This window comes from Lissotriton helveticus, chromosome 8 (genome assembly GCF_964261635.1).
Source record: "Lissotriton helveticus chromosome 8, aLisHel1.1, whole genome shotgun sequence".
Classification (NCBI taxonomy): domain Eukaryota; kingdom Metazoa; phylum Chordata; class Amphibia; order Caudata; family Salamandridae; genus Lissotriton; species Lissotriton helveticus.
The window spans coordinates 257,828,517-257,852,686 of record NC_136069.1 but is presented as its reverse complement, the minus strand read 5'-3'; the positions used below and the strand labels follow the sequence as shown (position 1 = coordinate 257,852,686).

At 47.1% G+C, this 24,170-nt stretch overlaps 1 protein-coding gene across 2 annotated transcripts in view; it reads right to left on the bottom strand.

Moving 5' to 3' along the window:
- The window catches only part of DYNC2H1 (dynein cytoplasmic 2 heavy chain 1), a 1,763,151-nt gene that overhangs the window by 883,198 nt on the left and 855,783 nt on the right, over positions 1–24,170 (bottom strand). Inside the window, exons 47-48 of one of the 2 annotated variants that reach the window (XM_078657019.1) lie at positions 23,251–23,418; positions 9,789–9,919 (exon numbers count right to left, since the gene is read on the bottom strand). In XM_078657019.1, the coding sequence (XP_078513145.1) occupies positions 9,789–9,919; positions 23,251–23,418 (299 nt within the window). The remainder of the gene's footprint in view (positions 1–9,788; positions 9,920–23,250; positions 23,419–24,170) is intronic. The other variant, XM_078657020.1, reaches the window with a different exon arrangement.

Genomic DNA, 24,170 nt, shown 5'->3' with positions numbered 1-24,170 from the left:
ATTTTCATCAAGCACAAATGCAAGATAGCGGCTACCCCCATCCTTTGGAACTCAACGACTGGGCAGACTGTACTAATCACCGGCCTCTCATCTTCAGGCAGGGCCTTTTCCATGCTCCTAATCAACTGCTACCATAACACAACGAAAACCACAAAAGCAACTGCTACAGAGCTATTGATCAAACATCTGGAAGATCTGTTATTGGAATTTGCATCTGCAGAGGTACTGCTATTAGGGGACTTTAACATCCAGGATCTGGTAACCAACGCCCGTCCTGCCATCAGAACCCGAGAGCAAGAAGCCATGAATTCATTTTTAATCAATCACAATCTACGCTCAGCAAAGCAAATTAGACTGGAACAGAACCCTGGGGCTCATTTTTTACCAACATTTAAGAACATCTCGACTATTGATCATATTTTCCTCTCACCGTTTCTGGGAAACAAATTAACTAGGATGGAAATTCCTCATCGTCACGAGAGTGATCATAACCCCTTAACGGTAGCAATGCAACTGCTAGCGCCAGCCGCCGCTGAAATAACAGTGGGGGGGCACTCAATGCTGGTTGAACTCCACACCATAGTCAGAAGAATCAAATGGGACACATCGGGTTCTGCTAAGGTGGGCTTTTGGCTCACAGAAGAAATTCCAAATCTTATGCTCAACTCGACCGCTGACCTACACCACCGGTGGGAGTACGCTATCATCAAATTACAAGACCTCTTAACGGGTCCCGAGGCTCAACACAAATTCCACGGGCCACATCCGAAGCGGACCTTTGACCCAGAGCTAGCCACTCAAAGGAAAGCTCTAAGGAGGGCCGAGCGCCTGTACAAATTGAACGGGACTGCGCACTCTGCCAACAACAGGGCTCTACTGCGCAAGGCCAACAAAAAATCATCGTGGGATGCCAAGAGATTAAAAGAACAGAAGGAGTGTCTAAAAATATTCGCTCTGTTAAGGGGCAAAAACCTGTCCCAGTTTTGGAACTACATGAACAAGCTTTGTTCCTCGAATAACAACAGAGGGAACGCAGTTCGTGAAGAAGATTGGGCCCAGCATGTGACCCAACTATATTGCTGTGACACGGCGGATCCTGTGGTGATCGAACTAAGAGACCGTGTCGATTCCACCCTGACAGAAATCCATGAGCTGACCACTGCAACCGAAGTCTCCAAGTTTCTGAAGGCCATGAAAAATGACGGGGCTCCCGGGCCCAACGGACTTCCTGCAGGGGTATTTAAATGTGCTCTGGAAGAGTGGGCCGAACTTTTGGCCCCGTTATACAACAACGTGTTACATCCTGTCAGCTACCAGACTCATGGCTAGGTTCGATCTTATGCCCCATATTCAAGAAAGGAGACCCCATGCTCCCAGCCAACTACCGACTTATTGCCCTATTAGATCTTGAGGCGAAGGCATATGCCCGGTGTCTTCTTAAGCTCTTAGAAAAATGGGTAGCAGAAAACAACATTCTACCTTACTTCCAAACAGGGTTCCGATCCTCGGCCTCCACTATTGATAACATCACAACCTTGGCCTTTCTGAGTCAACAAGCAGCACAAAAAAATCATCTTCCACTCTACTGCTGCTTCATAGACTACAGCGCAGCCTTTGACAAAGTGTCTCGCAACATCTTATGGAGGAAACTGCACAAATGGGGGATTCCACAGAGTCTGCTAGGTGCCCTTATCTCACAGCACAAGAGCACTTGGGTACGAATCAAAACCGGCCCAAAGACTGTCTCTTGAAGCAAGGCTGTGTTCTTGCCCCTCTTTTGTTCAACCTTTATACTGCTGACCTGGGAAAATTTGTGGAGAAAAGTAATCTTCTCCTGCCAAAACTGGGCCTCGCAAAAAGAAATCTGCATATTCTACAATATGCTGACGACATTGTTATAATGGACCAGGCAAAATCGGGGCTCCAACGAGCGCTAAGCATGCTCCATACATATAATACTGCTAACGCCCTAAAAATTAATCAGGAAAAAACCAAGGTGCTGATATTTGGCAGCTGCAAGAATAAGAGAAGTCTAAGGTGGCACATTGGGCCTGAAAAGATCAACCCAACTTCAAAATAGAATTATCTGGGAGTCTGGTTCTGCGAGAATTCTAGTCCAACAGCTCACTTAGCGGCCTTGAAAAAAAGAGCAGGTGCACTAACATACTCCCTGACCCGACTGAACCAGTCCCTGAGCAGCCCTTCCGCAGAACCCATTCTGAAGGTGATCAGAGCTACACTACTCCCCGCCTTAAACTATGGGCATCAGGCCTTCCCTGGTGCATGCTCTGCTAGTCTTGACCACGCCCAAGTTTCCACCTACAAAAAAATCTTTCCTTTTCCGAAATTTATTCAGAGGGCAAGACTACGTCTGGAGCTGGGTCTAAAAAGACAGTCCATCTATTGCAAGGCAGACACCCTGAAATATTTTTGAAGTTCACTAAAAGCTGCAGACACTACCTTAAAATTCCGGCTAAAAGAAATCTTCGCCAGTCCTGGAAACCCATGGAATCGTCAGATTACAAAGGCCATAAAATCGCTAGAGATTGACAATTCACTGCTAACTTCAGACTCAATTCCATACTCAGTCTGGAAAAAAGTCATCAACAAGCAGGTGAAACTAATCTCCCATCGGATGGACCTCCAGGCTTTAAACGCACCTATTGTCCTGCTCCCCCTGAATATCTCATACCATCCTGGGGTACCGCAATCTTATCTGCTGGAAAATCTGAATGCAGTGGCTCGGAAGAACATAATGTTCATGTGCCTTCTAGGCATTTGTTCTACGGCCTTTTACAGATGGGCTCCCTCAAAGGAGGGGGGGCCTGTAGACTGTGCACCCACCACACCGAATCATGGGTGCATCTTTTGTGTTGTTGCCCTGCCATGGATGCCCCCAGAAGACTACTCTTAAAACCCGTATTTCTAAAATGGGGCATTAGGTCAAGCTGGGAGGCAACAGCTCTGTGTTTTACCTCCTCAGACATTCAAGCGCTCGCAAGGATTGGAAAGTTTGCGAGACTCCTGGACAATCTCTTTTCACCCTCTTTGGCCCCAGCGCTTCCTCTCCCCTCCACCCCAAAAACTCATTACAGACTTTTTTTGCCCCCTGGCTTAGCACTTCTTGTCTTAATCCAAGTTATTTTTGGCCCAGATCAGTAGTGCGAAAACACTGGTAACTACAAGACTGTTTTTATATGTATAGACTTTTTAATCCTGACAGTGTGTTTTTTTAATTCCGTTTTCTAAAGGGATTACTGTGCTAATGCTGATATTTTATAGCAACGGTTTTAATTAACTGCGCTAACCAATAAACTATAGAGTAGAGATTGTGGTCCTAACCACAACTTTCTAATTTCAATGTTTTTTTTAGTTTTAATTTGTAACCATAACTGCATTTTAACTGTTTTTTAATTAAATTTCAGATTTTTTGTAAAAAAATACGTTCTGGTATTACAACTAAAGTAAAACATAACTTTACTTTAGCCTTTTTATTGCGATTAATTTTTAGGATTTTTTTTCATATGCCTTATCAAACAATTCCCTGCAGCTAAGCCCAGCGAACAGACAACCTGGTGTGCGTAGACAACCCCTATTGCACTCAGCCTTAGGTCATGAGCAGCGTGGTTGGCCTTAGGGCAAGGCCTGGCCGTTCTCGCATCCCATCCTAGGTGGCAAATCCCTGCTGCACTTGGCCATAGATGTCATGAGCAGCGGGGTTGGCCAGTTGTAGCAATAGTGCATTAAATTTAAATTGCAACTATATATGCCTGACAAGGCATTTAAATTCTTGTTAACAACGTTTATGAAGGATTCATGAATCTGGAGACCCTAGGAAGGTTTGCGGGAACCCAAGAGCGCCTAGGATTCACACTTCCAGCACAGGTTTCGCGAATCCTGTGATAAAAAGCATTTTTTTTATTATCCATTTTAATGTAGGGGGGTCCTTTTGAAACCCCCCCACAGGGGCCCAAGGATTGGGATAGGTTCATCTTGCCCAATTATGCTCTTTTTGTTTAAACTGTTCCCAACACGGTGTTCAGTGGGTAATGCCTGTGCAGTAGAAATTGTTTTGTTCTCGCCAGTCAGAGTGCGACAATTCACAAATCGGCACCTGGATTTGAAAATTTACAGTGGAAGGACAGGAGAAAAAGCTCTCTATTTCATTGGGTGGCTTTTATTTAATGAACTAGATTTGCACACCTCCGTGGATTCGCAAATTTGCAGAGGATCCGTGGATTAACGGTCCAGATGAACCTAAAATGTAACCTCTTCAAGCCCTGAATGGACACTCTCTAAACAATAATTTCTCGAAAGCTCAGAGTGGATTTACCGTAGTCAGAAAGAAAATCCCATTTAGGCAAATAATTGTAAGCAAGTGACAACTCACATCATAACCAATCGATTACCAGAACAAAACACCAACACCCTCAAAGGCCAAGTGTTCACAATTATAGAGAATTTTTTTTTAATAAAAAAAGATTTTCATGACAATTGATCATATACAGTAAATAATCAAGCAATTTTTCAAAAGTTAAAAACATTCAAACATTGTATACACATATTTAATACTGGGGAGAACCTGCAAGAAAGATACTTTCTTATCAATAATGAAGGCAAAAACATTAGATCCATGACAATTGATCATATATAGTAAATAATCAAGCAATTTTTCAAAAGTTAAAAACATTCATCAAAAAGTTAAAAACATTCAAACATTGTATACACATATTTAATACTGGGAAGAACCTGCACAAAATATACTTTCTTATCAATAATGAAGGCAAAAACATTAGATCCAGATCATTTGTTCTACATAGAATTGCTGTTCTGAATACTTGATTAGTAAGAATAACAAATGTTTCCACAATCTACAGTCTGCCTTCGTCTTGCGTCGACGCGTTTCGGTGGATAGCACTGATTAAAAAACACCTTCTTCAGGAAAATAATTTACATCTCCCATATAGAATTTTCAGTCTTTCCTGGTGATGCAAAACACATCTAGGTATGTTGCAGGCAGGGAACCTTGCAAAATCATGTTGGAGGATTTGTGAATCTCTCACCGAGGCCGTGCTCTGGATCTGGCAAATCAATCTGCCAACTATCAATCCTGATACTTATAGGACAAAGTTGTAGAGAGGCACATATATCTTCACAACTTGTTTGAGCGTATAGCTTCTTAAATGTATGTTTGATTCAAGAACTCTACGACCGTTATATCTTTTGACAGTACATTAGTTTCTCCTACACGAGCAATCTGGCCTCATATGGGGTAGCTTCTCCGTGGTTTGCAATTATTTTTCATACAGGGCATCGTGACAACAGTGCCTCTTCCATGGGTATTTTTTAAGTCTTTCAAGCACATTTTGTGCACCCTTCCATACAGTGACCAGATTACATTGTTTTTTTGTTATTGTTAGAAGCTTTGGGACTATCTTGGCATGAGGAAGGAAAGTGATTTAGACAAGACACCAGTGACCGAGCACATGAGTATTATATGAAGTTAAACAACGGAAAGCATGTTTAAAATTAGAACAAAATTCTACAAGTAGCAGAAGGTGATTAAGTGAAGATTTAAAAATTTATTTTAGTAGATTTTCAGATCATTAAAAGTTTGGAGCGGTAAATTCATACAAGCACTGGCAAAACCAATAAGTCTCACTTATGAAAAGTGTTAGCCAACATATTGACTTTGCTAATGTTTGTTGCAGATGCAGAAATGCATCTCTGCAAAAAAGGAAAAAAGTCAACTCACCCATTCCAGTATTAGTCTTGTGTTTTCTTTTTCTTGTCACTTACACGTATATTTGGTAGGTTTCATTTGGAGACTTGTAGTTTGGTCCTCATGAAAGCCCACTGCATCTGAGAGTGGGGCGATTAGGGGGCTGAAAATTGTTGAATTATTCCCCTTTACTTTTATTTTATTTTTAACAGCCTTAGCCCCTCTGTATGAAAAGTGACTTGGACTCTTTATCCTCCAAATCCTAAGTGTTAACCTCACCACGCCTGCCCATTTTAGACTACTAGGACTCAAAATGTCAACATCATGAGGGGGTCCCTTTGATGAAGCGTGTCACTGTTGGGTGAGGGCTATCATCTTAAAAAAAAAAAGATTCTAATTTCAACATTTTATTTGACAACACCACTGCTGGTTCTCCCCTTAGAGCCACTGGATACCCATAATAGTCATTTACTGAATGAGGCAATGTACCCTAGTGTGTTCCCCTTTTCCTTTCTATTGTATAATTAGTTGCTGCTGGATTAGAATGTGTAGCTTCTAGAAACTGCCCCTGACAGAATCTTCTACCGGAAAAGTTGGGTGCTTAGAAGCTCGAGTATGACCACACTCTAAACCACTTCTACTGGACAATGCCCATAGAAATTCTGCTCCATTGAGGGGCCGATAATATAAGTGAATGCCACATCTATGCCAACCTTCCCAAACAAAAGGAAAGATTGGCAAAAATAGGTCTTACCTCCTGCCTATCCAGAGAAGATCTTAAAATTACAATGGCCTCTGATTTGTTTTTCGACTATTACCAACTTTTGAAGGTTCACAGTAGAGACAAGCTATCATTAAGGAAGTTGGCAACCTTGCACTCTCAAGTGACATAACTCACGTCCTTATTCTGTGTGTTACATATATGGTAGCTTGCTCATGAGAGGAAAGACCAAAAGCAACAGTGCGAGATTATGTGATAAGGATGTGTAATTAGAGTTCTTCCCATAGCCACAGAAGGAGAGTAATGGGTGTACTGAAAGCAAGCCTATCATATGGCACCCCTTTTATTGGGCGCACAGTTCAGCATTGCATCAATTGTGCTCAAATGGAGAGCGAGAGGAGAGCCCATATACTGTAAAATGGGGGATATGTTTATGGAACCTTTTGTAAATCACAGTTTCTGAAGGGTGACCCCCAAACGTTTCATTGTTGGCTTTGGAACTGGAAATGTACATTTTACCACTGCTAACCAGTGCTAAACTGCTTTTTCTTTTACCCAAGTGGCACATGTAATTTACTTATAAGGCCGTAGTAAAGTGCACTAATGGGTGCCCAGGGGCCTGTAAATAAAATGCTACTAGTGAGCCTGAAACACGAATTGTGCCACCCACTCAAGTAGCCCTTTAAACATGGCTCAGGCCTTCCATTGCAGAGCCTGTGTGTGCACTTTTATACTGTTGACCTGGCAAGATAACCTCTTGCCAGGACCAAACATACCTTTTTAATGCATATACGTCACCCGTAAGGTAGGCCCTAAACAGCCCAAGGGCAGGGTGCAGTGTATTAAAAAAGTTAGACATGAACATTTTAAAATTGTACATGCCTTGGTAGTAAAAATCTCTTAAATTAGTTTTTCACTTCTGCAAGGCCTATATCTCCCATAAAATAGCATTAAGACTACCTTATTACATTTTATAAGCATAATTTCCAAATGGGAAGGTATGACAGTTTCATTTTTGGTGTCTATCGAATCATAATTTAAAATCCTAACTTATGGTGAAGTCTGATTTTAAATTGCAATTCTGAAAATGCCTCATTTACAAAGTTGTCATTTTCTTGCCTTAGCCATTTGGTGCCTGTAGTCGGTCTCTGGTCACATGACAGGGAATAGTTTGCAGTTTGGCTTTGTGTATTCCCCACGCCACACGCAATGGGAGCTTAGGTATGACCTATTGGGCCATTCTGGCTGAATGGGACGGAGGACCTGGGCTCAGCCTTACTTACACTTGAATAGGCTGGTTCCTGTACCCACACAAACAGCTGCATACCCCTTGTAGTTAGCCTGAAGCTAGGGCTGGAAGGACAGGAGAGATGTGCACGTCAAACGCATGCCAATAGAAGCTTCTCCCCATTTCAAAGGCACAACTGTGTATAAGAGAAGGACCTTAGATACCACCACGTCAGTACATTTCTGGACCTGTGGATACTCTGCCTGGAAGAAGGACTGCTGTACTGCTGAAAGGACTGCCACTTTGCTGGACCGCTACTCTGCTGGACTCCTGCTTTTCTGTGCCGATCTACTGCCTACTGCCCTCTTGCCTGGGTGAAAAGGACTAGGCCTGCATCACCTGAACCCAGAACCCAGAGTGACTCTAAGGGGTAGCTGGCTGGTCTGATGATCTGAAGTCTCAGGGACATAAAATACTTCCAGTTTACCTGCTTCTGCACCTGGACTCTGCCATCTGTGAGTCTGCCCTTCCAAGAGGTGCCACCCCAGTCCTGGACCCTTAGAACTAAGGCCTCAGGTGCTTGCTTCAGTAAACCTCATGAATCCTCTCTCAAACCAGCCCATTGGTGCCATTGTGAGGATCAAAACCGGCACATCCCTCCTGTTGCATGGATCGGCCCCAATGCATCAGCTTTATAACCACCACTGCACCACCCATCCCTCGACGTTGACACATTCAAAATCATCATACTTTTGTTCAGCAGGCAGAACTGGTCCTTATCGCTGGCCCACGCTTTATCACGGTCAACCTGAACTTTTGACTTTGTCCCAATCCGGCGCGACCAGATATCCCAACTAAGCGAGATCTTGCTGTTTATTCTTTAAAAATGCATATCTCAAGTTCTACTTTTTGGATTGTTGTCGTTTTGGTCTTGTTTTATATATTAAAATATTCTCTATGTTTCTAAACTGGTGTGGGATCTTTTTGTGTGGTGATTTAACCGTTTCTACTGTTTGACGAATTGCACAAATACTTTACACATTACCTTCAAGTTAAGGCAGACTGCTCTGGGCCAAGCAACCAGAGGGCGAGCACAGGTTAATTTGGGGATTGCTGGTGCCTTTACCATGACTAGGATTGAGGTATATGCTTGACCAGGACTCACACCCCAGTGAAATCCAAACAGAAGACATACCAAAAGGTTAACGAAAAATTAGTTCCCAGAAAGTAACAGGAGAAGAATACAAGTCAACCAACTCAATGAACAGGAAAGAAGCTGTGCTCCAGGAGAAGGGCAAAGAATATGAAGTAAGTAGATAAGATTCACAACAAAGCAAACTAATGTTAAGAAATGGGCTGAACAAAAGCCCACTGCAAGTATTGGTATTGGCTCTAATTGGTTTTCAGCAAGAGACAGCTGCAAGCTATCGGTAGGACAAATGTAAAAACGGAATGCTGCTAAAATAGGAAAGTCAGTCATATGAAAGCCTAAGCCTGTAATGTCTATCATGTCAGAGGCTGCACCTTATAAACCTTAAGAGTGCTTAAACAAAGTATGAAAATAAATGTGTAACAGCCCATAGGTTAATGCTAATATTGCACCTGTGAGGGTCATGGAATTAGTTCTTAAAATCACTGTCGTTTGATTGAATGGCAAAGTCAATACCAGTTGACTTCGGTATCAAAGAAAAGTTACAATAAAATGAAGAAAAAAAATCAAACTTTTGACATTTTGGCCAAAAAAAAGTACATTTTACACATATTAAGATAAAATGTATTCAGCTCCAACTGCTTGTTCAGGCATATGAATAAAATTGATTAGTCAGAATGCTTTCGGCTGTATAGGTTAATTTCTGAATATTATGATGGCAGAAGAACTATTAAAACATCAATAGTAGGGGCCTTATCAAGATCTTGGCCTATGCCCATTCACAAAACTATTCATACGAGGGATTTCATTACAATTCAACAATTAACATTTCAAATACGTTTGTTAAAGTGTGCTTAAATAACATTTATATATTCATTTTATTACCCTTGTTTTCTAGTTTCCATACATGCAGCCATACACAAAATTGCTTTTCAGTTTGCCAAGAAAACCAGCTTTCCAAACATACCTTCTTAATAACATCTTTTAAGTCAGCAGAACTCAGCTTTCCAAGCGGTCTTCCATGTGGAGGCAATGATTGTCCAGGAGCAAGTAATGCACCAGTCTCATGAAGAGCTCCCCATGTTACATAAAATAAATCTGTGAAAACAGTGATTACAGTGATTTAACATTTTTAAATAAAGGGTTTTGTTTTGTAAAATATGAATATGTGTAAATACTGTTAATGGTCAATATTCTATTGTGATGTGCTCAAGGGATCCGAATAACGTTGTGCTGTAAGGATTAACTTCGACCAAGATCACTATTGAATAACTTCTTTAAAAATACTATTTTCTGATTGTGCTCAAGTAAGGATTACGTTCTTTTCATTAATAGAGAAGTCAAGTAAATCTGCTCAGTGGCACGAGGAAGTACCTAAATTGAGAAAGGGGGTTATTCTTCTCCTGAAGTCACTCTTTCAAAGTCAATAATCTTTAACCTCAGTAACCCCACGATACACTTGAGTGAATTAACTAGAAGTAGGTAGCCTTGCTTAGATAAGAGACACCCCCCTGAGCACAGCCTAAAGCCTGCCGGAAGCAAGAATTTAAATTCTTGATACATGTTGTAAAGGATGAAGGATGTTAAATTAATCATTTGTTTGACTGTTTTTATTCATGCGATACTGTAGCTCCATATCAAGAATAAATCATCTGAATATACATTAACCCATCTGTTCTTTCAGACATGTCTCCCGATGCATTTCGAGCAGGTAGCACTTCGTCAGGGTAAAGTATCTACAAAAGTAATGAGCAAAGTTGTCATAATGGACACCAAACAAACAAGGATGATATTGTAATATCTTTGTTTTCATTTGGAAGAGAAGAGGATATGTAATATCTTAGTTAAAATGTTTTACATGCTTTTCACCCTCATGCTTTTCACCCTCCACTGTGGAACTCTATAATGTTGATGTCACCTAGAATGTTGGGGCATGCAGCTGACAGTTGGAGAAGGGCTGACAGCCTTGCTGGCTGCTCCTGGTGGGGCTGATTTCATCTATACTTCAATGCTGTAACTTATCTAATTAAATCCTCTTAAAATACCACAACCAGCGTGGACTAAGTTACTACATATTTCATGGCGACGATTTTAACCTAAGAACCTGCATCTGCTACCTCTAAGAACCGCTGTGGACATCCTGAGTTTCTACTCTCAAGCAACTTTTACAAGTTTTGAAATTTCAACTACTCCAACTCTCCTCTGGCACATCAGCCACACCAGTGACCGCCCACCGGTCGCCCTCAACGCTCAAGTGCCAGTTTGAGTTCCCGTTTCTTCAGTGAGGGTAAGCCTGCCTGTTTGCGTCCTGCGTGATCTGTTTGCCTATCACTTGCCTACACACTTTACCATGTAAAAGATTTTTTTTAGCGACGCAGACAGCACCTCAAACTTTTATTGATTCAATTTGTGTCACAGCGTTCCCTATTTACAAGAAACAAAGAGTTTCACTTCTTATTTTAGCATAAGCCTCTGCCTTCTGTGTTTTCCTCAGCCAAAGTTTCTAGCACTGAATGAGGTTTGCAACATCAATCTACTGGCTTTTCATTTTCCAGCTCGAGACATTTCATTTAGAAACCCTGCAACTTAACTTTTCGCACTGACATTTTGAGCAAACTGTCACTGTTTTTTCTCAGATAAAAAAAAAAAAGAGACCAGCGATTTGATTTAATGTTTTTTTTTACGTTCATGCCTTACTACGAAACTTTTTATGAGATAATATCTCAGACACTCGAAAATTTGATTTATAAGGTCATGAACTCAGTCTGCGTAGGACTTCGACATCTGCCAGCAGTTTGTGTTTCAAAAATGACATTTTACCAACATTAGCCAGCAGTGTTTTTTTTTTGTAAAATGTAAAATGTCATCTGTTGAATTTTAAAAGGCTGCTGTTCGTGAGGGCAATTGAACGTGTCAAGTCTACACGTTTTTACTAGTCTTGGAGGAGTTCTTAATTAGTTTAATGGATTAGTGACAGTTTATTTCCATGACATTCAAAATTTAAACGGCGTGAGTTTTTACCTTTCCTCGAGCCTTGCAGCACACTCGTGGATCATTGCTGATGTCACATCATTCTTTGGACTGCCGATGCACGCCTTGCTCTGTTAACGTGCTGTGAACCATCCGGCTTTACGTGAGGGGACGTGCCGCCATTTTGAAGTACTGTTTCCTTCCTTATCTCAGGTATGTGTGTACGCTGTCCAAAATGCAGTGACACCAAGTGCGGTGAAACCTACGTGTCAGACTTTGGTGGTTGCAAAAGTTTAATTGAAGAAAAGATACTCTCTTTGATGGCGAAATGGAAGAATTCATCCTACGGACTGTTGGGCATCTTCTTGGAACTATGTCAGTCATCGTTAACTTTCAAGTGGGTCTGCGTTGAGAACACTTGACATCTCGGGTGAGAGTGTTAACTCACCTGTGTACTTTTAACTTGCTGTGTTTTATTTTCTTTTGCGAGAATATTTTGCTTTCTTGCGTTATTTAACAGCATTCTAGCTATGTTTTATTATCATTCTAGATTGTTGATGTATCACTTTGTAATGCTCACTGCCAAAATTGTTTGCCTGTGTATGTGGTAGTTTGGTGAAATGTTGTATTTTGGTTTCAATTTGGCCCAATTGTTTTGTGGGTAGTGGTGTGTGGGAGCAGGTCTCCTTACTCTAGTCTATTCTTAGTGTTGGGTGGTGTACACACTCTTTCACTGGTCCCTCCCTATACGTGCCTGATCTTATGTACTTTACAGTATGGGTTTTAAAATTTTTGGCAGTTGTTTCGTTGATACAGCTAATTCAATTATTCTACCCTACATAGGGTATCGTGAGGTCTTTGTTCTCAACATGGTGTACACAATTGTTTTTACCTTCTCATTTCGTTATTATGGGTATGAGTCCCATGTTTCTGTAGTGGGTGTCAGTCCCATCTACCTTGTTGTTATGGGTACAAGTCCCATGTTTCTGTAGTGGGTGTCAGTCCCATCTACCTTGTTGTCATGGGTACAAGTCCCATGTTTCTGTAGTGGGTGTCAGTCCCATCTACCTTGTTGTTATGGGTTCAAGTCCCATGTTTCTGTAGTGGGTGTCAGTCCCATCTACCTTGTTGTTATGGGTACAAGTCCCATGTTTCAGTAGTGGGTCTCAGTCCCATCTATCTCATGTTATGGTTATTACTTCTGCACAATCATATTGTGAGTTTTTTTTTTTTTTTTTGCAGTGGTCCGTTAAAGACTGGGCATTTATCTATTTCTTCAACTTTCAGTACACTGTAGCCCAGTACTTTTATCTTTATTCATTACTCTAATGTTTGAAAATGTATGGAGAAGGAGTTTTACATACTATATCTCTTTCTCTGTCACTTTCTTTTCTCCTGATGTGGATTGCTCTCTCGCATGCTTTCCTGGCCAGTTTGTATGCAGTGGTAATCATTGATGGTTTCTTCCTTATTCCTTGTTCTTCACTTTGTTTCTTTCTCACAATTATCAGAATAGAGGATATGTCTTTATGTTTCTTTCTTTTAACCTTGTTGCCTTCTTTGTCTCTTCTTTTGCTTAGTTCCTTTCTAGCACCCTTTTCTCTTCTAGCTAATACACCTTAATGCGTTTTGTTTTCTCTTTAGTTTTCATTTGGAAGAGAAGAGGATATGTAATATCTTTGTTTTCATTTGGAAGAGAAGAGGATATGTAATATCTTAGTTAAAATGTTTTACATGCTTTTCACCCTCATGCTTTTCACCCTCCACTGTGGAACTCTATAATGTTGATGTCACCTAGAATGTTGGGGCATGCAGCAGACAGTTGGAGAAGGGCTGACAGCCTTGCTGGCTGCTCCTGGTGGGGCTGATTTCATCTATACTTCAATGCTGTAACTTATCTAATTAAATCCTCTTAAAATACCACAACCAGCGTGGACTAAGTTACTACAGATATCCTTCCACCTGTAAACCTAGTGTTCAAAAAGTGAAGTGCCAAAAATAGTGATGAAACGCTAAGAATCGTAAATAAAATTAAAAGGTAAGAGTTATTCTTGAAGATGGTATGACTGTGTCAAATGATTAGAAAGTACAACGTGCAGTAATACAATTAACTAGAAACAATGACATTCTCCCCTCCTAATAACTACCATATTTGTTTAAACCTGGATGGAAATCGATATTTCTCTGAGATTGGATGTGACAGTAAGGGCTAGCTTCACCTACAAGTACTGAAAAGACAAACTGACAGGCCTTGTTGTAAGCTTAAGAAGTAGAGCTTTCCACCTGACTGCTCATGAGCATAGACACTTAAAGTGAAGAAGAAACAGCTGTGAAGAAATAAAAACTTCCTGCAAATCCCTTTCCAGAGATGGGTGTGAGGAATCTGCTAATTTATGTATATTAATTGTGCTAATGTTGGCAAATATTCAAGAGTCAACATATGAACAACAAATGAGGTGATGATTTGTTGGTTCTAATGAAAGGTCAGGGTTTATCAGAGGTGCTGGTGCTATTACTATCCCTGCCCATATCTATACCTGGGGGAAGAGGGTTACGATTACTGGTTGGCTAATCATAGTAACCCGGGAGGCCAATGGGATCATTTTGGCTGCAACCCTGTCTAATATCCTTCCATCTGTGCTCAACGTTGTTACTTTTTAGCCCACTTTATCTTAAAGGACTCTGAGAGCAGGAAAGGAGACTGGGAGAAATATCAGAGTACCTGAGTCCCACTTTTGTGGATTAAAATATAACTGGCATCCTAATGCATAGCTAAACACGCTAAGAAAATAAAGAGAAATGAAAAATACAAACCAGAAAACGACAACAGCTTTTTTTACTAAAACGAATAACCACTGGATACTTGAACGAAAGAAATGAGTACAAAGAGCAATGTAGCAGTTGCCAGAGAATATTTTGTGTTTGGCTACATTACAGAAATCAAGATTTGGTGGGAGGAGGGAACAGAAGCATGAGACTGCTGATTGATAAAGTCTAACAGTGGATTTTTCCTTTACCTACAATTACACAGAGAGCTGAGTGACTTAAAGTTCAGAGAAGAAAGTAGAAAAAAACGGTTATTTGAAAGAGAGAGTTAAAAAGGCACCCCTGTAAATACTTAGCTTTCATTCTTTGTCAATGAATGGCATGCTGCAGTGCTGCGTCACTATCTTTAAAATTCCTGGAACACAGATGTGGGAGCCTAAAGTAAGTAAAGTAATTTGCCCGGACTCCATCCTTCTGAACACGGAGTCACGTTTTTAAGGTATTTCTCTCAGGTTAACCAATTTTTTATATCAATGTGATAAACATCTACTTTCAGAGGTACAAATAGCAGCCCTCGGTCCACGCTTCAGCTGAAATTTGTGAGGGTATCAAGACCACTTATGTGCTGGAACAAGGCTTCTAAATGCCTAGGAGATGACTGATGACAACATTGCAATGGAGTACCCTCTTGGTGACTGTTGGACCCGGCCTCGTGGCGTGGTCCTACCCCTCCCGCATGGCGGGCCCCGGACGACATCGGCCCTCCATCCAGCCCGGGTCGGCCTCAGGCACACCCCTGCACGCCCTCCAAACCACCAGATCTGCCACCCGGCGGCCCACAACCACTGACACGGCACCCTCGGCCGCCCCAGCATCACCGGTCCGGTGCCCACCCCGGACCCTCATTCCAGGCCCGACGCCATCTTGGGCCCATCACGCCACAGACACGTGGTCCCGGACCAACCGTGGCCACGGCCCCAGCAAGCCCACCATCGAGGCACCAAGAACCCTCCGGGTGGTAGAGTGGCCACTCCACCAGAGACAAGGAGAGGGGAGTTTCGATGGCTCTCCAACCGTCCCCGGATGTCTGGTTTCGATCGCCCTCCGGCCTCCCTGGGTGCTGGCTCCACCCCCCTGCTGGGTGTCTGAACACCATCATCCCGGCCCCTCTGACCCCCAGGCGAGAGGGTCCGGACATCAAAGGACTCCAGACCTATATCTGGGCCAGCCCCGGAGTAGGAAGGCAGTTGTATCCCGGAGTCGAGAAGCCCTGCTGACGCTGTCGCGGCTGACCTTGAGACGAACTCCCCTTGCTGCTCTACTTGGAGCCTGCTGGCGCTGCCGCGGTCCATCTTCGCTGTAACCACCTTGGAGCCTGCTGGCGCTGCCGCGGTCCATCTTCGCTGTAACCACCTTGGAGCCTGCTGGCGCTGCCGCGGTCCATCTTCGCTGTAACCACCTTGGAGCCTGCTGGCGCTGCCGCGGTCCATCTTCGCTGTAACCACCTTGGAGCCTGCTGGCGCTGCCGCGGTCCATCTTCGCTGTAACCATCTTGGAGCCTGCTGGGGCTGCCGCGGTCCACACTCGCTGAACCATCTCGGAACCTGCTGGCGCTGCCGCGGTCCACACTCGCTGAACCATCTTGGAGCCTGCTGGCGCTGCCGCGGCCCACACTCGCTGAACCATCTTGGAACCTGCTGGCGCTGCCGCGGTCCACACTCGCTGAACCATCTTGGAACCTGCTGGCGCTGCCGCGGTCCACACTCGCTGAACCATCTTGGAGCCTGCTGGCGCTGCCGCGGCCCAACCTTCCGGAACCCCCCAGCTCGAGGATTGAGAGCTGTGTGTAGGGTCTCCTTGCAACCGACCATCTATAAGACTGTCCCGCTACCTTGCCCCTTGCCACGAGACTTTCCAGATCTCGGGATCTGCTGTATATATATATTGAAACGATACTAATTGCCCGATAAAGATTGAACACTCTATCTACGTGTGGTGTATATTTGTAGTGGTGTGGTTACTCTGCTGTACGATTCTAGGAGAGGTCCCTCCCGTCGGAGGCCTCTCGACATCGCTCGGTCCCTTCTCTGAAGGAGGGGTAGACCTAGGGGTGGTCAGTCAGACACCTTCTGCCTCCCCCGGGTTCGCCTTTCTAACATTGGTGGCAGGCGGTGGGATCCGAGCCAACGCAAAATCGTACAGAGAGTGATCTACTCGCTATGACGGAAAAACACACAGAGACCATGACGACCCAAGGAACCAACCTACCTGTCGAATTCCAGAAAGAGAAGATAGAAGAATACAGCCACAAAGAACTAAAACAATTCTGTAAAGACATGGGTATCGCTACCACTGGCCTGAGCACAAAAGAGGACTTCAAATCGGCCCTACAAGCCTGGGTGGAAACCCGAGACAGACCACCCCAAGAGGAGAATGGCCCGAACGGGCAACAGGAAACCAGCGCACCCCCGATGGGGGAAAGAACCGCAACACTAAACGCGGACCTCATCTATGAAGGCGCTCGAGAACGAGAGCGCAACCGGCTACACGAAGTGGAGCTTGCACGACTCCGGCTAGACGGAGAACTCCAGCTAGCGGAGAAAAAGATAGCCCTCGAGCAACTACGGCTGGAGGGGGATCTAGAAGAGAAACGGAGACAACGTGACCTCGAAGAAAAACGCTTAGTATATGAACACGAACGAGGCCTGAGAGAACTAGAAATCAAGGCCAAGATCAACGAAGATAGCGCGGCCGGGGCCAAGACCTCGGCCCCTCCCGTGGACACCAAGGTTCACCTACCGAAAGATGTAGTCAAAGAATACTACAAGAACGATGATATCCAACAATGGTTCAAAGCCTACGAGGTGGCCATGACCGCCCATCGGGTGCCCCTGAAGGATTGGGGCGCCGGCCTGTGGGGAAAGTTCGTCAACGAAGGGAGGGACGCCCTGCTGGAACTCCCTGACACCGAAATGACCTCCTATGAACACATGAAAACGGCCCTACTCACGCGCTACGGACTCACCCCCGAAATGTACCGGCAGAGGTTCCGAGGGGTGGGTCAAGGCAGTCAGGTCACTACCTACCAGCAGTTGGTCGACCTTATGTTGTGGGAGCACCTCTCCAACAACTGCTTCATTGAACTACGGCAGCACCTCCTCGACAGCAAGTTGACCGAGCCGCGAAAACTAGCGGTCGAAGCAGATCGGTGGGCGAGCAACCGCGTCCACCGGAACACCACAGGAGAATACGGACGAGGGTCCCCGGGGAACCACCGGCCGCGAGGCGGCGGGTCTGGCATCAGCCGAGGCCGAGACCTCCCGCCGGGGTCTTCGCCCGCCTCCTCTACACCAGCCTCCGGCCCGAGGGGGGCCCATCCAGCTCGACCGGGGCCACGCCCCAACGTTACGTGCCACAGATGCCAGCGGCTGGGCCACTATGCCAATGATCCTCTCTGCCCCATGAACCAGCGGCCCGGCCCCACCGGGCCCCCCGGTCGACAAATCACTGCAGCTGCTCTGAGCGAAGAAAAGGAGGAAGAAGAAGAGGGCCCTCTGGAACCAGAAGAATGGGAGTCCGCGGCCATGTGCCTCGCCTCCCTGGGCGACAAAGACATGATCCCCCGAGACCAGATTCCGATCAACACCCAGAAGTACCGCCAGTGGGTCACCATCAACGGACGCCGGGCCGAGGCTCTCCGTGACACGGGGGCCAGCATAACCGCCGTCCGCTGCCATCTGGTGACCCCAGAACAAATCTTGCCCCACGTTCTGTGCCCTGTCCGGTCAGCGGACAATTCCGAGAGCCTGTGCCAGATGGCCCGCATCCCCTTCCAGTGGGGAGGAGTGTCCAGCATGCTGAAAGTCACCGTCCGAGACGATGCCCCGGTGGACTGCCTCCTAGGGAACGACCTGGAAAGTTCCCCCTGGGCACAGATCGATGGAAGAGAGCATCTGGGGATGCTAGGCCTTCCTGAATGGGTTTGCGTAACGACCCGATCCATGTCCACCCGGGACACCGTCCCAGCCGAAGACAAACCCGAAGAACCGGAATGGCCGGCACCTCCGCCACCCGCCACTGCCACGGCCGAACCCGAACTGGGGCCGCAGAGCCCCAGCCATGAAGAACTTCCCGAGCTCGGGCCCCTTCCCGAACTAGCCCAGTGGCGCCAAGAAGGGGGCCCCACCCGCGAGCAGTTCCGGCGGGAACAAAAGACATGTCCTTCCCTTGAGGGACTCCGACAACAGGCCGCCACGCAAGCCACAGGAGACTCCTCGGGGTCCCACTGGGTCTATTGGGACCAGGACCTCCTGTACAGTGAACAAAAGATCGCCGAGCTGGGGGCCGGCCGAGTGCTAGTCGTCCCCCTCCACTTCAGAGACTTTCTCTTAAACCGGGCACATGACGTGCCCCTCGCCGGGCACCTGGGGCAGGACAAAACCTACAGCCGCCTGGTGACCCACTTTTATTGGCCGAAGATGCGCCGCGATGTGTACAACCACTGCCGAACCTGTCCAACCTGCCAAGCCAGCGGAAAGAGTGGGGGGAAAATCAAGGCCCCACTCCAACCGTTTCCCGTGGTGACCACCCTCTTCGAGCGAGTGGGGATCGACATCGTGGGGCCCCTGGATCCTCCCACCTCTCAGGGGCACCGCTTCATCCTCGTCCTGGTGGACCATGCCACCCGCTACCCAGAAGCTATCCCCCTCCGGACTATCACAGCCCCCGTAGTGGGTCGGGCGCTGATGGAGATCTTCTCCAGAGTCGGCTTCCCCCGAGAGGTCGTCAGTGATCGGGGCACAAACTTTATATCGAAATATATGCGGTCCCTGTGGCAACAGTGCGGGGTCGCATATAAGTTCACCACCCCGCATAACCCTCAAGGGAATGGACTAGTGGAGCGATTTAATAGGACCCTGAAAGGAATGATCAAGGGCCTAGAAGAGCCCCTCCGGCGCAAATGGGACGTTCTGCTGCCATGCCTCCTGTTCGCCTACCGGGAGGTACCCCAGAAGTCCCTGGGATTCAGCCCCTTTGAACTGTTATATGGACACCCGGTGCGAGGCCCCCTCAGCCTGGTCAAGGAAGGCTGGGAGCTGGCCGCCTCCGATACTCCGCCCGATGTTTTCCGATACCTCTTGACTCTCCGCAACCAGACTCGGAAGTTCCGGGAGCTGGCCGAAACCAACCTGAAGGCCAGTCAAGAGGAGATGAAGCGCTGGTATGGTGAAAATGCCTCGTCCATTGAATTCGAGCCGGGCCAGCAGGTCTGGGTCATGTCCCCGGTCGACCCCGGCGCCCTCCAGGACAAATGGACAGGGCCCTTCAAAGTGGTGGAGCGCAAGAGCCCCATCACCTACCTAGTGGACATGGAGTCCCCCCGGAACCCCCTCCGGGTCCTACACGCCAACCGGCTCAAGCCCCACTTTGTCCGCACCGAACTGAGCCTGTTGTTGGCTACTGATGACGGAGCAGAGGACGACTCCGAGCCTCTACCAGACCTCCTGGGCACCTCCGCGAAAGATGGCTCCATCGAGGGAGTCTCCCTCTCTCCCGCGCTGACACCCAAACAGCGCCAGGACTGCCAGAACCTGCTGGGTCAATTTGCGACTTTATTTTCCCTCACCCCCGGAGCCAGTGGTGTGTTCACGACGTCGACACCGGGGACAGCCCGCCCATGCGGCACCGAGCCTACCGAGTCCCCGACCGAGTCCGGGCCTGCATCCAAGCCGAAGTTTCCAAGATGCTAGCCCTAGGGGTAGTCGAGCCCTCAGACAGTCCATGGGCCAGTCCCGTCGTCCTGGTCCCTAAGGCCGCCGCCCCCGGGGTGCCCCCGGAGCTGCGGTTCTGTGTCGACTACCGGGGACTGAATGCCGTCACCAGGACCGACGCCCATCCCATTCCCCGAGCGGATGAACTGATCGATCGCCTGGGAGCCGCCAGGTACCTCAGCACCTTCGACCTCACGGCCGGATACTGGCAAATCGGCCTCACACCAGGGGCACAGGAACGATCCGCTTTCTCGACCCCCGATGGCCACTTCCACTTCAACGTGATGCCCTTCGGCATGAAGAATGCTCCGGCCACCTTCCAGAGACTAGTGAATCGGGTGCTGGCAGGGCTGGAAGAGTTCAGTGCCGCCTATCTGGACGATATTGCGGTGTACAGCCTCTGTTGGGACGAGCACCTGACCCACCTCTGGAAGGTCCTGACGGCCCTCCAACGGGCCGGACTAACAATAAAAGCCAGCAAGTGCCAGATCGGTCAAGGGTTCGTGACCTATCTGGGACACCAAGTGGGGAGCGGCCAAGTGGCTCCCCTTCAACCCAAGATCGACGCCATCCAGGCCTGGGAGCCCCCCGTCACCCAGACCGCCGTACGAGCCTTCCTGGGGCTCACTGGATACTATCGGCGGTTCATAAAGGACTATGGGAGCATTGTGGGGCCCCTCACAGAACTAACCTCCAAGAGACTACCCCCGAAGGTGCACTGGACCCCCGAGTGCCAAGTAGCCTTTGAGACACTAAAGACTGCCATGTGCACCGCCCCGGTGCTCCAGGCCCCCGACTACAGCCGAGAGTTCATCGTCCAAACTGACACCTCGGAACACGGCATTGGGGCCGTACTGTCCCAAATGAACTCTGACGGAGTTGACCTTCCTGTGGCCTTCATCAGCCGGCGCCTGCTGGCCCGAGAACAACGATGGAGCACCATCGAGAGGGAAGCATTCGCCGTCGTATGGGCCCTACCTCTTCGGCACCCACTTCCGAGTACAGACCGACCACTGGCCCCTGCGGTGGTTGATGCAGATGCGGGGCGAGAACCCGAGGTTGCTACGTTGGTCCATCTCCCTCCAAGGGATGAACTTCACCGTGGAGCATCGCCCTGGCAACGACCACGCCAACGCTGACGGCCTCTCCAGATTCTTCCGCCTTGGCGAGGAGAATCCCCAAGAAGATGGGTGACTCTCCCCTGCCTGCAGCTGGGGGGGACGCGTGTTGGACCCGGCCTCGTGGCGTGGTCCTACCCCTTCCGCATGGCGGGCCCCGGACGACATCGGCCCTCCATCCAGCCCGGGTCAGCCTCAGGCACACCCCTGCACGCCCTCCAAACCACCAGATCCGCCACCCGGCGGCCCACAACCACTGACACGGCACCCTCGGGCCGCCCCAGCATCACCGGTCCGGTGCCCACCCCGGACCCTCATTCCAGGCCCGACGCCATCTTGGGCCCATCACGCCACAGACACGTGGTCCCGGACCAACCGCGGCCACGGCCCCAGCGAGCTCGCCATCGAGGCACCAAGAACCCTCCGGGTGGTAGAGTGGCCACTCCACCAGAGACAAGGAGAGGGGAGTTTCGATGGCTCTCCAACCGTCCCCGGATGTCTGGTTTCGATCGCCCTCCGGCCTCCCTGGGCGCTGGCTCCACCCCCCTGCTGGGTGTCTGGACACCATCATCCCGGCCCCTCTGACCCCCAGGCGAGAGGGTCCGGACATCAAAGGACTCCAGACCTATATCTGGGCCAGCCCCGGAGTAGGAAGGCAGTTGTATCCCGGAGTCGAGAAGCCCTGCTGACGCTGTCGCGGCTGACCCTGAGACGAACTCCCCTTGCTGCTCTACTTGGAGCCTGCTGGCGCTGCCGCGGTCCATCTTCGCTGTAACCACCTTGGAGCCTGCTGGCGCTGCCGCGGTCCATCTTCGCTGTAACCACCTTGGAGCCTGCTGGCGCTGCCGCGGTCCATCTTCACTGTAACCACCTTGGAGCCTGCTGGCGCTGCCGCGGTCCACACTCGCTGAACCATCTTGGAGCCTGCTGGCGCTGCCGTGGCCCACACTCGCTGAACCATCTTGGAACCTGCTGGCGCTGCCGCGGTCCACACTCGCTGAACCATCTTGGAACCTGCTGGCGCTGCCGCGGTCCACACTCACTGAACCATCTTGGAGCCTGCTGGCGCTGCCGCGGCCCAACCTTCCGGAACCCCCCAGCTCGAGGATTGAGAGCTGTGCGTAGGGTCTCCTTGCAACCGACCATCTATAAGACTGTCCCGCTACCTTGCCCCTTGCCACGAGACTTTCCAGATCTCGGGATCTGCTGTATATATATATTGAAACGATACTAATTGCCCGATAAAGATTGAACACTCTATCTACGTGTGGTGTATATTTGTAGTGGTGTGGTTACTCTGCTGTACGATTCTAGGAGAGGGCCCTCCCGTCGGAGGCCTCTCGACATCGCTCGGTCCCTTCTCTGAAGGAGGGGTAGACCTAGGGGTGGTCAGTCAGACACCTTCTGCCTCCCCCGGGTTCGCCTTTCTAACAGTGACCCCTGCCCACCAAAGTCTAAATCAGCCTCTAAGACGAATACAAATTTAAGACATGTAGCAATGAAGAGATTAGCCTCCATCCACAGACCTTGTTTTCATAAATATTAAACCGTGTTTAGAAACCAGGTCTTGAGCTTAGAAGGTTCTTAGCATCTGGACTGCAGCTCCTCTCAAAGAAACAAGGAGTTATACCTGTACTCTAGCAACCAAGGGACACGTCAACGCCAAATGTATACATTCATAAAACTATGGAAGCAAAGGTCTCCCGATGACTGCAGTGTGCTACCAAACAATATTAACTCAATGACAATCATGTATTAAGTTGTTTCCTCAGGATTTAGTATACAGCACTTTCAGAATACTGACCTGTTATATTATCCAGAACATCCGAACCCCAGTCGCCTTGCAACACAGACATCAAAATGTTGTCAAACACGTTGACCTCCTTGGTGCCCACAATTCTGTCACGAAACAAACGACGTGCTTCATATGCAACAATTTCCAGAACACAATCTAGTGAGTTCATTGACGATCCTGAAAATAAAAGAGTCACATAATCACTCGATTTATTCAAAAAAGAAGACTTTAATTTTATTTTTTTAAAGGCAAAATAATGTATTTATTACATACCATAATCGAAAGTTCCCAACAAGAGGGATGGAGAGGAGGAAAAAAAATCAAATAAAGGTTACACTTACAAACAATTACAATTACAGAAAACGTATCAGACAAACATAGCAGATATTTAAATAAAGACACACATTACATTAATAAAAACAATAACAAAACCAATTAATTAAAAACACAAATGATAATTGTATTTCACTTATGATTGGTTGTTTGTTCCCCTGGTAAGAAGGGATAACCTGTCACCAGATCACGTGCTAAACCTACATCTTAGATTTAGGAAAACATAAGAAAAGCAAACAGAAACAATGACAACACTTGTTACATAAAAGCAACAATAGAAAGATGGAATAGTGTCAAATCTCAGGGTCTTTACAAAATAATTTATACAGAAAGGCTGAATGACCACAAGTTCAGAGATGAGAGAAGGAAATCGGTTATTTGAAAGAGGGAGTGTAAAAGGCATCACCTGTAATTGCTTACCTTTAATTATCTGTCAATGAATGAGTCTCAGTGGCGTGTCACTATCTTTAAAATGCCGGGATAACAAATGAGGAAGCCTAAAGTAATTTTCCTAGCTCCATCATTCCAAACACAGATTACTGTTTTTTGGGGGGCTCATAGTTAGTTCTCTTAGAGTAAGCAATTTTTTTTATATC